The 14,333-nt window shown below is 52.4% G+C and overlaps 1 protein-coding gene across 7 annotated transcripts in view; it reads left to right on the top strand.

The window, feature by feature from the left end:
* The window catches only part of znf609a (zinc finger protein 609a), an 86,643-nt gene that overhangs the window by 56,683 nt on the left and 15,627 nt on the right, over nt 1-14,333 (top strand). For 5 of the 7 annotated variants that reach the window (XM_047033185.1, XM_047033186.1, XM_047033184.1 and 2 more), the window contains one exon: nt 6,414-6,633. In XM_047033185.1, coding sequence (XP_046889141.1) covers nt 6,414-6,633 — 220 coding nt within the window. Of the gene's footprint in view, nt 1-3,925; nt 4,610-4,765; nt 4,802-6,413; nt 6,634-14,333 lie in introns of those variants that run through there. The other 2 variants (XM_047033187.1, XM_047033188.1) reach the window with 2 other exon arrangements.

Below are 14,333 nucleotides of genomic sequence, written 5' to 3'. Positions count from 1 at the left end.
CCTCCCCCTCCTCACCCCTCCCCCTCCTCACCTCTCCCCCTCCTCACCCTTCCCCCTCCTCACCCCTCCCCCTCCTCACCCCTCCCCCTCCTCACCTCTCCCCCTCCTCACCCTTCCCCCTCCTCACCCCTCCCCCTCCTCACCTCTTCCCCCTCCTCACCTCTTCCCCTCCTCACCCTTCCCCCTCCCCCTCCTCACCCCTCCCCCTCCTCACCTCTTCCCCCTCCTCACCCCTCCCCCTCCTCACCTCTCCCCCTCCTCACCTCTCCCCCTCCTCACCCTTCCCCCTCCTCACCCCTCCCCCTCCTCACCTCTTCCCCCTCCTCACCTCTTCCCCTCCTCACCCTTCCCCCTCCTCACCCCTCCCCCTCCTCACCTCTTCCCCCTCCTCACCTCTTCCCCTCCTCACCCTTCCCGCTCCCCCTCCTCACCCCTCCCCCTCCTCACCTCTTCCCCTCCTCACCCCTCCCCCTCCTCAGTCCTTTCTGAGTGATGGTTTTCTGCCTCTGAGAAGCTGTCTAATCGAGCTCTGATTCTCTCCGTTCCTCCAGATGGAAAATGTTTGTTGATGCTTTCCAGACCCGAGTTTTTGGGGGTTAGGGTTAGCCATAAGTTACCTGGAAGTGAAGTCCATGAGTTTAGCTGAACTGCTTGGTCTTTTGCATTCAGTAGAGAAACATTAAGGTTACATGTGGTATCATTAGGGTGCCATGTGGTACCATGTAAACAGTCATTCATTCAGCAGCAATTGTTTGGTTTCTAAAACAGCTTGGATAAGTTCCTGAATTGTTGAGGTTTTCAGGAATATCCCTCCCAATTTTCAGAAGGAGTAATCGGCCATGAAATGATTGGAGGGAAAAAAACATGAATTGTGTTCCACACAGAATCATGGATAAGATTTCCAGAGAAAAGCTTTCCCTGACATAGCACTCTGCCACAATGTTTGATTTGCGACACTTAAATCATATTGTGAACAGGAAAAAAGCCATTAAACTGTTTAGATTTGGGATTAGACTGTCAGTCGACAGATAGACCCAGTCCCCTTTCTTGGCCTCAGAGAGTTCAAGTTGCAGGGTGTGGACTAAGTGTGTGTGTGTGTGGGTGTGTGTGCGTGTGTGTGTGTGTGCGTGTGCACACGCATGTGGAGGCTTGACGATGTGAAAACGTTGCAAAAGAAAACCAACCTCTAACCCAGTAATAGTGCTCTGGAGCCCACAGAAGGAGAGAGGCAGCCAGGAATAGTGGATGTTTTTGTTGTGAGGCTGGGCTGGTGCTTCCACTACGGTTATGTCTCCGTTCAGACTCCAGAACCTTCCCTCTCCAGCCTGCCCCCGTTTTCCTCCACCCAGCTATGGAACCAGACGCTGTGGGGAACTGATTGCGGTATTTTCCTTGTGACTCCACTTACGTGCTTGGTCTCTGTATAGCAGTCTCTCGCTCCAGTTGTAAGCAGCTTTGTGTTGGAAGGCTCTGACGTTGGGGTATGTAAGCATGCTTTTGGTCGGCGGGTGAAATCATTCTTCCCAGCCCCAGGCTTGTCTCAGGTCTGCTGTTTGCACGGCCTCATGGTGCATGAATACTCTCTCTGTAACATTCATCCTCTTCAGAACGAGGCAGGCTGCACGTTTTACAAGCGTGAAACAAACAGCCTGGTCTTGTCTTCCTCCAGGCCCTTGAGAATCGGAGGGTGTGTGGAGGAGCAGCACTGGGAGGACAGGGGGTCTGGAGGGTGTGTGTAGGGGCAGCACTGGGGGAGGACAGGGGATCTGGAGGGTGTGTGTAGGGGCAGCACTGGGAGGACAGGGGGTCTGGAGGGTGTGTGTAGGGGCAGCACTGGGAGGACAGGGGGTCTGGAGGGTGTGTGTAGGGGCAGCACTGGGAGGACAGGGGGTCTGGAGGGTGTGTGTAGGGGCAGCATTGGGGGAGGACAGGGGATCTGGAGGGTGTGTGTAGGGGCAGCACAGGGAGGACAGGGGGTCTGGAGGGTGTGTGTAGGGGCAGCACAGGGAGGACAGGGGGTCTGGAGGGGCACCCTGGCTGTAATCCTCCAGTAATCCTGTCTGGGCCTCAGGACTCCTGACTAGCCACTATGCTGCTCCAGCCAGCCAGAGGGGGTTTAGGCTGATGACCTCCCTGCAGGGTTGGGGGCTGGGACATTAGGCTGATCACCTCCCTGCAGGGTCGGGGGCTGGGACATGTGCAAAACCAGCCCAGGCCCCAGGTGTAGACCGGGGACTCTGCACTGGGCTGGGTGAAGAGGGGAGGGAGCTCTTGTTGCACGCCAGAGCACAGAGAGAAAACCCTTCATCTTGGGCAGACTAAACTCTCCTGCAGGTTGATGAGTCACTCACACACAGCACTGCTTCCACAGGCCCTGGAACAGGAGTGCGTGACTTCACAGAGCCCCTGCTAACAGCGCGCTCGGCAGGATGTTTAGTAGCTAGACAGTCAATATGGGAGGCAGTAGCTCAACTGCGTGTGGATGAAGAGAGAGAGAGACGTTGAATTTAGCATCGGAGGACCACTGAATGAGTGATCGCACAACCACAGGAGTTTCCCAGACTTGAGGTTCTGGCTTTGACTGATGCAGCGCTGCTCATTGGGATGCTAATCATAGACCCACTGCTCTGTATGTCAGCCAGCCAGCCAGACAGACAGGCCCCTGACAACACTGGCTACAACCACAGCAGAGACACTCCGTAGCAACTATCTATGTCCATCCTATACCCTCTCAACATGCTTTTCTCCTTGTTATGTTCCTCTCCTGTGAGTGGTGTGTTTGGGACTCGGGGTATGCTTCATGGTGTCAGTGTGCTTCATGGTGTCAGTGTGCTTCATGGTGTCAGTGTGCTTCATGGTGTCAGTGTGCTTCATGGTGTCAGTGTGCTTCATGGTGTCAGTGTGCTTCATGGTGTCAGTGTGCTTCATGGTGTCAGTATGCTTCATGGTCTGAGTGCTTCATGGTCTGAGTGCTTCATGGTGTCAGTGTGCTTCATGGTGTCAGTGTGCTTCATGGTCTGAGTGCTTCATGGTGTCAGTGTGCTTCATGGTCTGAGTGCTTCATGGTGTCAGTGTGCTTCATGGTCTGAGTGCTTCATGGTCTCAGTGTGCTTCATGGTGTCAGTGTGCTTCATGGTGTCAGTGTGCTTCATGGTGTCAGTGTGCTTCATGGTGTCAGTGTGCTTCATGGTGTCAGTGTGCTTCATGGTGTCAGTGTGCTTCATGGTCTGAGTGCTTCATGGTGTCAGTGTGCTTCATGGTGTCAGTGTGCTTCATGGTGTCAGTGTGCTTCATGGTGTCAGTGTGCTTCATGGTGTCAGTATGCTTCATGGTCTGAGTGCTTCATGGTCTGAGTGCTTCATGGTGTCAGTGTGCTTCATGGTGTCAGTGTGCTTCATGGTCTGAGTGCTTCATGGTCTGAGTGCTTCATGGTGTCAGTGTGCTTCATGGTGTCAGTGTGCTTCATGGTCTGAGTGCTTCATGGTCTCAGTGTGCTTCATGGTGTCAGTGTGCTTCATGGTGTCAGTGTGCTTCATGGTGTCAGTGTGCTTCATGGTGTCAGTGTGCTTCATGGTGTCAGTGTGCTTCATGGTGTCAGTGTGCTTCATGGTCTGAGTGTGCTTCATGGTCTCAGTGTGCTTCATGGTGTCAGTATGCTTCATGGTGTCAGTATGCTTCATGGTGTCAGTATGCTTCTTGGTGTCAGTGTGCTTCATGGTCTCAGTGCTTCATGGTGTCAGTATGCTTCATGGTGTCAGTGTGCTTCATGGTCTGAGTGCTTCATGGTGTCAGTGTGCTTCATGGTCTGAGTGCTTCATGGTGTCAGTGTGCTTCATGGTGTCAGTGTGCTTCATGGTGTCAGTGTGCTTCATGGTGTCAGTGTGCTTCATGGTGTCAGTGTGCTTCATGGTCTGAGTGCTTCATGGTGTCAGTGTGCTTCATGGTGTCAGTGTGCTTCATGGTGTCAGTGTGCTTCATGGTGTCAGTGTGCTTCTTCTCCTCTGCATGAGGCTCCTGCTCTCGTCCCCAGGATCACGTCTGACACTCAGCCAGGTCTCCATGGTGTCCTTGACGATGAGAGCCTTAAACAGGCCGTCCCTGGGGCCTGACGGCTCCAGCTGCTCCTCTCTAACAGGCCAATGCTACAGGCTGTTACACCTCCCCTCCCCCTCCTCTCTCACATGCTCTCCATCAATAGAGCTGTTCACCAGTGAGACAGAGTAGGGCTTCTGGAAATGCTTTGTGTTTTTCACCACCAAGGTGTGAAGGTCATTAGTGATGGGTATTGTTGATGCTCGCACACGCAGACACTAGCATACAGTAACAGTCATGAGTGCCTCTGCTTAAACACGTCAACATAGCGTGTTCCCTGCCAGGATCCCATGGTTTAAAAACGGTCATAACATTATGTTGTGTACATTAGGTGTACCGGTTGTAATCCTACTGTACTGTGTGCTATGTTACAGCACGTGTCTTCGACAGGTCCTCAAACTACAGTGTGAACCTAGACATGTGACACGTGCTGTGATGTGTTGACAGTAAACCTCCCAGGGCTCCAGCCAGACGAGGGCTGCTCTTCTTGAGAAACGACGGCTTCAGGATTCTCATGGTGGACGTCTTTCTGTTTTGACTTGTTCGCCCAGCATGTCTGAGGTGTCTCTGTTTTGACTTGTTTACCCAGCATGTCTGAGGTGTTTCTGTTTTGACTCGTCTACCCAGCATGTCTGAGGTGTTTCTGTTTTGACTCTTTTACATTTACATTTAGTCATTTGGCAGACGCTCTTATCCAGAGCGACTTACGGTAAGTAATTTAGCCAGCATGTCTGAGGTGTTTCTGTTTTGTATCACTGCTCCAACAGTCTGGGGGCTCCAACAGCCTGGGGGCTCCAACTGTCTGGGGGCTCCAACTGTCTGGGGTCTCCAACTGTCTGGGGGCTCCAACTGTCTGGGGGCTCCAACAGTCTGGGGGCTCCAACTGTCTGGGGTCTCCAACTGTCTGGGGGCTCCAACTGTCTGGGGGCTCCAACAGTCTGGGGGCTCCAACAGTCTGGGGGCTCCAACAGTCTGGGGGCTCCAGCAGGGTGCACCTGGGACCCCTCACAGCCTGACCCCCTTCTGCTCTCTACACCCACGACCACTCCACCTTCTGCTCTCTACACCCACGACCACTCCACCTTCTGCTCTCTACACCCACGACCACTCCACCTTCTGCTCTCTACACCCACGACCACTCCACCTTCCTCCAACCACACCCCCCCTTCGCTATAGGCAGTTAATGGAAAACAGATGGACTCATAATGTATCGTCTCGACTAAGTAGACACCTCTGTCGTGTCCCCTCCCTCAGAACTGCAAGCTAACACAGAGCCATTTCTGTGTCACAAACTCTGGACTGGGAAGTGCTGCTCCTGTTTTTGTTGCAGTGGCCTCTGAGTCTGGTGTACAGATCAGGAAACATGAGGCCTCTTCTTGCGGTCCTTAGATACACCGTGCCATTATTGCTAACAAAATTGCTTGCAGTTTCAGTGTTTCCCGCAGAAAATGTGCTAGTCAAAAGGTGGCAGGGTGAGATTTGCTGATGGACGGGGGGGGGTTGCTGGTTTTCCTCCAAAAACGAAGTTCTCTAGAGAAGGGAGACTGCCGTTGGAATGAAAGGGAGAAAACTGGCGGAGAAAACTGGCGGAAACACAGCGAATATCGCTAATACACATTTTAAAACAACCTAGACAAGGCGGCAGGCGTGTGTTTTTAAGGCGGACGCCTTAACTGCAAAGTGCTGCGGGAAACCCTGAGTTTGGTCCTGGTGTTTTTGGTAACAGACAGGAACAGTTCTTGTTCCTCTTAATGCTTGGTTTGGTTTTGTATAAAAATATCTTGCTTAGCGGCACACGTTAATGAACACAACTAATTGGATTCAGAGTAGATTGTGAAATCGGCATTCACTAGCTGATCATAAACAAGAAGTAGGAACATTTGGCATGTTGTGTTGGCCGGTTGGTAGTGATGGTGGGGGGGCTGGGTGCCTTAGAACTGCCCTGAGGCTGAGGTTGTAATGACATGCTACAATCTGGCCATCAGCCATGAATAATAATAACCATGCCGTTCAGAAAGGAAGCCGATATGGTCATGGTTAAGTAAGCTAGAAGACGCTAGCCCATACTTAGTGAGCACCGCTCAAGTTTCACACCGCAGGGTTCAACCTCCAAGTCCAGTACTTTAGATGGACAGAGCTGCATCTGGGGAAGGTCCAGCCCTCCTCAGCGGGGGCCTCATACAGATCCCAGGAATAACGCCAGCCAGGCCTCCACAGAACCCACCTCCTCCGCTAGCTGGGACCCGGACGTGCTGCCTAGGTCTTCATCTGAGTCCCTCTCACCTTCTCCCTGTTTAACCTGTCTCCTCTCCACCCTGCAGATGGAGTCTCCAGTTTCCACGCCTGCCCCTCCACCCCTCCTCCTGCTGGCGGGCAGCAGTGACATTGCCTCCCCCTGTGAGCAGATTATGGTCCGCACGCGCTCCATAGCGGTCAACACCACGGACGTGGCCCTGGCCACCGAGCCTGAGAGCCTAGGGCCCTGCGAGCCGGGGACCAGCGTCAACCTGGAGGGCATCGTCTGGCAGGAGACAGAGGACGGTAAGAGCCCTCCTGCTCCCTCTGACCTCTGCTGTCTGACCTCTGCTGTCTGACCTCTGATCTCTGACCTCTGCTGTCTGACCTCTGCTGTCTGACCTGAGATTGGGGTGTGTGTGTGAGTGTGAGGGGTGGGAGTAGCTCTCAGAGAGCTGCACTCTTCTGGGACCTTCTAACAACATGTCAGACAATGAGGAGAGGCAAGATGTTGGCTTTTATTTCATCCTTTTCCGTTAGCTCAACTGGCGTAAATGGAAAAGGCTTGCCGCTGATGAATAATTCATTCTTTAATGCAAAAGAGACATACTTCAAAGAGCAGCATTAGGCGGTGGTTCTGTTCCAAACCTGCTGCTCACAACAGAGGCAGCTCATCAGCATGCTGGGAGCCAGGGAGCTGATCACGCTGGATCTAGCTTTTGTTGTTGGTTACATCTTTATCAGCCCTCTGGAGGAGGACAGGGAACTGCCTCGCCCCTCTCATAGCCAGCCTCTGGAGGAGGACAGGGAACTGCCTCGGGCCTCTCACAGCCAGCCTCTGGAGGAGGACAGGGAACTGCCTCGCCCCTCTCACAGCCAGCCTCTGGAGGAGGATAGGGAACTGCCTCGCCCCTCTCACAGCCAGCCTCTGGTGGAGGACAGGGAACTGCCTCGGGCCTCTCACAGCCAGCCTCAAGCCCTCCAGGGCTTAGTCATTAGCTCCTGCTGCAACACCAGCCATCACCAAGCTAAAACCTCTGTCAATTCTCAGAAGCGCCCACCTTGAGTTGGGAAGCTCTTGCCAATGCTTGGCTTTCAGACACATTTTCAGTCCACTAATAGTATTAAATTGAAAGAGTGAACCCTTTTCCAGCTAACTGGTGTTAACGACTCCTTGCAGGGAAGTAGAGAAGAGAACAGAGAGGTTACTGTTACTTGCTGGCCATGTACGGAGCATGAAGAAGTGCTTGATGTGAAGTGTGAGAGTACGTGTGTGTCATGGCCCTCCCCACCAGTGAACCAGGCAGGTTTTCAGTGGGGCGCAGTGCTGGTAATTATGCACCGTTTACTTCAATATTGTGTGCCTGCAAAGCCGGAGAACTGCAGTTCCAGGACCGCAGTTTAGGACCGCAGTTCTAGGACCCTAGATTTATCTGACAGCGCCACCTAGCAAATTGGATGACAAAATATACTATTGAGTGTCACTAGATCGCTAATTGAATGGAATGAGAGAGGCTAGAAACAAGGAAAACTCTATACACTATACCACCCCTCCACCAACTACACCTGCATCGCTCCATCCAACTCTTCATCATTCCCTCCACCCCATCAACCACTCTTGAGAGCAACATTTTGAAGCTGCCGTTTCAGCACAGGGTTTCTAGGATTTCCAGATTTTCGCAACCACCAAAAGACCAAATAGTGCGACCAAAGCAATATTCCCCACAAATAGTACTTTCTGTCTTCAACTTGGTTGTTAAGTTACGTTTGGCAATCATAGCTCATAGGTAAACGTACAGTAGCTAATGTGAATCACGTGTGGTTATGTATAAAACCACTCCGGCGTTGTGAAATGATTTCGACAACAAAGTTGAAGTTAGCATGCTAATGTTAACTTAATTGTCCAATTCAAGACCCAGAATTGTTTTCCACATAACCAGACGCGATTCACAGCTACTTACACTCTGATACGCGTCCATCTTGTTGTGAAACAAGCTCCATTCACTTGTTATAATTCAATGTTGAGCCGTAACCTACATTCGCGACTGCAGGAAAATATTGATGATCTTGTTCCGGTCCATGGTTATCCAATTCGCTAGGTGGCGCTGTCAGATAAAACTAGGGTCCTAAAACTGCTGTCCTGAAACTGCTGCTCTCCAGCTCTGCAGACACATGCTACTCATTGACTTAGCGGCGCTGCATTCAAATGGCTGTGATTCACGGCTAGCCATGGTCAGAACAGTAGAGGGGGAGTTACTATGGTAATGCTGGGGGGGTTGGTATGGTAATGCAGGGGGAGTTACTATGGTAATGCAGGGTGAGTTACTATGCTAATGTTGCAAGAGTTAGTATGCTAATGCAGGAGCAGTTATTATGCTAATGTGGGTGGAGTTAGTATACTAATCTTGCAGGAGTTAGTATGGTAATGCGGGGGGAGTTAGTATGGTAATGCAGGGGGAGTTAGTACGGTAATGCAGGGGGAGGTAGTATGGTAATGCAGGGGGAGGTAGTATGATATGCGGGGGGAGGTAGTATGGTAATGCGGGGGGAGGTAGTATGATAATGCGGGGGGAGGTAGTATTGTAATGCGGGGGGAGGTAGTATGGTAATGCGGGGGGAGGTAGTATGGTAATGCGGGGGGAGTTAGTATGGTAATGCAGGGGGATTGTGTGCGTGCGAGTATGTGAGCGCGTGTGTGTGCGTGCATCCGGATATTGAGCAGAGGATCTTCTATGATTGCCTGTGTTGCCTTGGCAAAAACAAAGTGGTTTGGACCACAGCAAGTGTGCCATTTGAGGATGTCATTACTGGATGTAAATCAGATACAGTTTACACCCCCACAGCCACCACGGAGGTAGCAAGAGAATGTTAGTAAATACAGTCCACTTCTCTTTAGTGCAACTTCACATTACTCAAACTGGGGCTCCAAGCTTTAGAATTAAAGCGTTGTTGATTCTCCCCTAGAGGGACCAACCTTTGCAGGACTATTTGACTACCAAATGCTGACCTTCTCCTTGGTAGTATTTCTACAGAGCTGCTGATCAGTGATCCACCCCGTGCTGCTGTCAAGGTGAAGCCCTGACCCCCTGGGTCTGACACACACACACACAGTAAACACACACACACACAGTCAACACACACACACACAGTAAACACACACACACACACAGTAAACACACACACACACACAGTAAACACACACAAACAGTAGCACACAGTTACTGTAACTAAACACACGCACGGCACTCACCTTCCTCAGCAGGCAGAAGAACAGGGAGGCCAATCTTTCTGAGGGTGGTGTCTGTGATGCAGGGAAAGGGCAGTGGTGTCTGTGATGCAGGGAGAGGGCAGTGGTGTCTGTGATGCAGGGAGAGAGCAGTGGTGTCTGTGATGCAGGGAGAGGGCAGTGGTATCTGTGATGCAGGGAGAGGGCAGTGGTGTCTGTGATGCAGGGAGAGGGCAGTGGTGTCTGTGATGCAGGGAGACCCTCTCCACCTCTCTCTCTCTCTCTCTCTCTCTCTCTCTCTCTCTCTCTCTCTCTCTGCTGTCACCCCTCTCTATCTCTCTCTCTCTCTCTGCTGTCACCCCTCTCCACCTCTCCCTCTCTCTCTCTCTCTCTCTCTCTCTCTCTGCTGTCACCCCTCTCCACCTCTCCCTCTCTCTCTCTCTCTCTCTCTCTCTCTCTCTCTCTCTCTCTGCTGTCACCCCTCTCCACCTCTCCCTCTCTCTCTCTCTCTCTCTCTGCTGTCTCCCCTCTCCACCTCTCCCTCTCTCTCTCTCTCTCTCTGCTGTCACCTCTCTCCACCTCTCCCTCTCTCTCTCTCTCTCTCTCTCTGCTGTCACCCCTCTCCACCTCTCCCTCACACAACCTCGCCCTCCTTTCTCTTCTTCTCTCCGTTTCTCCTCCTCTGAGAGGAGTGCTTAACTCTGAACCCTCTGCATTCGCACGTCTGGGAGGAAGTCTGACACTGGCCAGAGGCTAGCCCACAACGTTTCCCCTCCATTGTTGACAACTTCATTATTTTCATACGCAAACTTAGTGTTGAAGCCTGCAGAGGATTTCAACAGAGGCCTGTGTGTTATGTGGAGGAAGGTGTTGAGTGTTCGATGGTTCACGTAGCAGCATGTGTGGGCAGCGAGTAAACAACAGCCTCCACCAAGAAGAAAAAGGAACAATAACAGCGATCCCAGACAGGGGTCAGGTTGTTACTTAGCAGCAGGCTGGTCTGGGAACACTCGGATCACTTAACACACAGGAGGGTTGAATGGGGTTGTTTTCCAGGCCCAGGGAAACACAAACAGCAACCCTCCTGCCCCCAGGGTGACTGAGAGGAGACAACAGGGGGAGGGCGAAGAGGAGGGAGAAGAGGAGGGGAGGTCGTTGTTCTGTCTTACTCCCTGCCTATTGAAGGGGTGTTTCTCATCCCCCCCTCCTCTCCAGGGCTTAGCCTCACCCCCGTCATGTAACATGACTATCACAGCACCGTAGATATTAGGGGTGGGGGGAAAAATTGATTCAGTCTTCTACCGATTCACATTGATTCACAAATGTAAAAACATTTTCGTCTTTTTTTAAAATTATTATTATAATTAAAAATCGCAAAAAATCGTGAATAGATTTTCAATCAATTCGTGACCCCCAAGAATCAAATGGAATCATGAGGTACCTAAAGATTCCCACCCCTAGTAGAGATGCCTTGTCTGACTACTTCTAGTTTCACCTCCACATTTCGCACAGTGACCCCTTTTTGCTCAACACATATTTCTTATTTCTGTGGGGAAGACCTTAAATGCCCAGTAAGTGAAACTGGTAAATACGTAAATGAAATCTTAAGAACTACTTGGAAAAAAGGGTTTTTATTTAAGAAAGCAGTTTGTGGCAACCTGCTTGCTCTGTCTGACTTTGAATTAGCAACAGCAAGTTCAAGTTCCTCTTAAAGATGCACCCCAGGCTGTATAGAAATAACAAAGTCAGACCGTTTGAACTGTGTGTTCAGAGGGCAGGGATTACCCAAGGAGTCACCGTTCGGTTTATCAGTTTAACATTTAACAGGAAAATGGGTTTTAGTCCTTTATCCCTGCAAACAATCTACTTTTCTCCTCTCTCTCCTCTTCTCTCTTTCATCTCCTCTTCTTTCCTCTCTCCTCTCTCTCCTCTTCTCTCTTTCATCTCCTCTTCTTTCCTCTCTCCTCTCTCTCCTCACTCGAGAATTCAGAGATTAAGGCCTCATCATACACTCATAATCCTGTTTTCTCTTATCAGTACGCTTGAATATGTGGAATAATCCAACACCACTCTGTCAACACACAATGCTTTTTGAACTGCTGTTAAGAGCACAGACTGTGTCCCTCCCTGGTGGGACACAGCAGGGCTGCCGGCTGAGTGTCTCCAGCCTGCCCTCCTCCAGGCAGGTACAGGGGCTTCTGTCCTCCTGGTCTGTTTGACCCCTGGCCAGGGGAGGGGACACCATAATAGGAGGAGTTCAATCAGAATGGCCCCGGGGAGCAGGGGTCATAGCCTGGAGGGGCCCAGGGCCTACAGACTTGACCCCAGGTAGGGGTGGGGGGGAGGGCCTGCAGACTTGACCCCAGGTAGGGGTGGGGGGGAGGGATTACAGAGATGGTGCCCGACGAGTCATGAAAAGCTCCTCGCAGGGGAGGATAAAGCCAGTGAACTGGACTGCAGAGCCCCCTGCTCCTCTTGTCCTCCAGCCCCCTCCTGCTCCTCTTGTCCTCCAGCCCCCCCTGCTCCTCTTGTCCTCCTGCTCCTCTTGTCCTCCAGCCCCCCCTGCTCCTCTTGTCCTCCTGCTCCTCTTGTCCTCCTGCTCCTCTTGTCCTCCAGCCCCCCCTGCTCCTCTTGTCCTCCTGCTCCTCTTGTCCTCCTGCTCCTCTTGTCCTCCAGCCCCCCCTGCTCCTCTTGTCCTCCTGCTCCTCTTGTCCTCCAGCCCCCCCTGCTCCTCTTGTCCTCCTGCTCCTCTTGTCCTCCTGCTCCTCTTGTCCTCCAGCCCCCCCAGCTCCTCTTGTCCTCCTGCCCCCCCTGCTCCTCTTGGCAGGGTACAGCTCCATGCGAGTTGCAGCAGCCTGGAGAGTCCTCTCACACTGCTCTCTCCACAATGAGCCCTTCTCCTCAAGGACGCTGTCTCTCCCTCCCCCCTCCCTCTCCCTCTCTCCCTCCCTCTCCCCCTCTCTCTCTCTGCCTCTGAGCTCTCCTCGACCCGGCTGGGAGGCAGAGAGCACAGCTGTGTGTGGCTAGTGGAGAGGCAGAGAGCACAGCTGTGTGTGGCTAGTGGAGAGGCAGAGAGCACAGCTGTGTGTGGCTAGTGGAGAGGCAGAGAGCACAGCTGTGTGTGGCTAGTGGAGAGGCAGAGAGCACAGCTGTGTGTGGCTAGTGGAGAGGCAGAGAGCACAGCTGTGTGTGGCTAGTGGAGAGGCAGAGAGCACAGCTGTGTGTGGCTAGTGGAGAGGCAGAGAGCACAGCTGTGTGTGGCTAGTGGAGAGGCAGAGAGCACAGCTGTGTGTGGCTAGTGGAGAGGCAGAGAGCACAGCTGTGTGTGGCTAGTGGAGAGGCAGAGAGCACAGCTGTGTGTGGCTAGTGGAGAGGCTGAGAGCACAGCTGTGTGTGGCTAGTGGAGAGGCAGAGAGCACAGCTGTGTGTGGCTAGTGGAGAGGCTGAGAGCACAGCTGTGTGTGGCTAGTGGAGAGGCAGATAGCACAGCTGTGTGTGGCTAGTGGAGAGGCAGAGAGCACAACTGTGTGTGGCTAGTGGAGAGGCAGAGAGCACAGCTGTGTGTGGCTAGTGGAGAGGCAGAGAGCACAGCTGTGTGTGGCTAGTGGAGAGGCAGAGAGCACAGCTGTGTGTGGCTAGTGCAGAGGCAGAGAGCACAGCTGTGTGTGGCTAGTGGAGAGGCAGAGAGCACAGCTGTGTGTGGCTAGTGGAGAGGCAGAGAGCACAGCTGTGTGTGGCTAGTGGAGAGGCAGAGAGCACAGCTGTGTGTGGCTAGTGGAGAGGCAGAGAGCACAGCTGTGTGTGGCTAGTCGAGACGCAGAGAGCACAGCTGTGTGTGGCTAGTGGAGAGGCAGAGAGCACAGCTGTGTGTGGCTAGTGGAGAGGCAGAGAGCACAGCTGTGTGTGGCTAGTGGAGAGGCAGAGAGCACAGCTGTGTGTGGCTAGTGGAGAGGCTGAATGACACACTATTGTTTGCTGGCAGTTGACTTCATGTTTCATAGCACCTCCTCTCGCTCTCGCTCTCGCTCCCGTCCCTCCCTCCTCCCAGCCCAGGCTCTGTGCTGGGAGCTGGAACCCTGATGTCATGTGTTGTGGGCATGTGAGAGAGACTATATTTCTCTTTGTAAACTGGGCATATGTGTGGGTCACCTGCTCATAAACCTAGGCTAACGCCAGATTAACACTAGGCTAACGCTAGCCTATTACACACAGATGGAGACCAGTTTCCCGCCCTGCATGTTTTTTAATGTTAACCTAACCCTAGGAGTCAGTTGGCTGAGCGGTAAGGGAGTCGGGCTAGTAATCAGAAGGTTGCCGGATCGATTTCCTGCCGTGCCAAATGACGTTGTGTCCTTGGGTAAGGCACTTCACCCTACTTGCCTCGGGGGGACTGTCCCTGTACTTTACTGTAAGTCGCTCTGGATAAGAGCGTCTGCTAAATGACTAAAAAAATTAAAATAAACCCTACCCTACCTGCCCCCTTCCTGACTGACCCTGCCTTACCCCCCCCTGTCCCCCCCACCTTGTCCCCTCTCGGTAATCTCTCCAGTGAAGAGGAATAAACTCATTATCTGTCTGAAACTAAATCCCTTACGCCCCTCCAGCACCTTTAGAAGTATGGATCTCATGTTGTTGACGTGGGTTGTTTTGGGTTTGTCTGATGACACCCTCCTTGGTCTGGTGTGGAGATGACTTCCTCCTTGGTCTGGTGTGGAGATGACTTCCTCCTTGGTCTGGTGTGGAGATGACATCCTCCTTGGTCTGGTGTGGAGATGACTTC

The sequence above is a fragment of the Hypomesus transpacificus genome, chromosome 14, assembly GCF_021917145.1.
Source record: "Hypomesus transpacificus isolate Combined female chromosome 14, fHypTra1, whole genome shotgun sequence".
Taxonomy (NCBI): domain Eukaryota; kingdom Metazoa; phylum Chordata; class Actinopteri; order Osmeriformes; family Osmeridae; genus Hypomesus; species Hypomesus transpacificus.
This window is presented reverse-complemented; position numbering and strand designations above follow the sequence as displayed.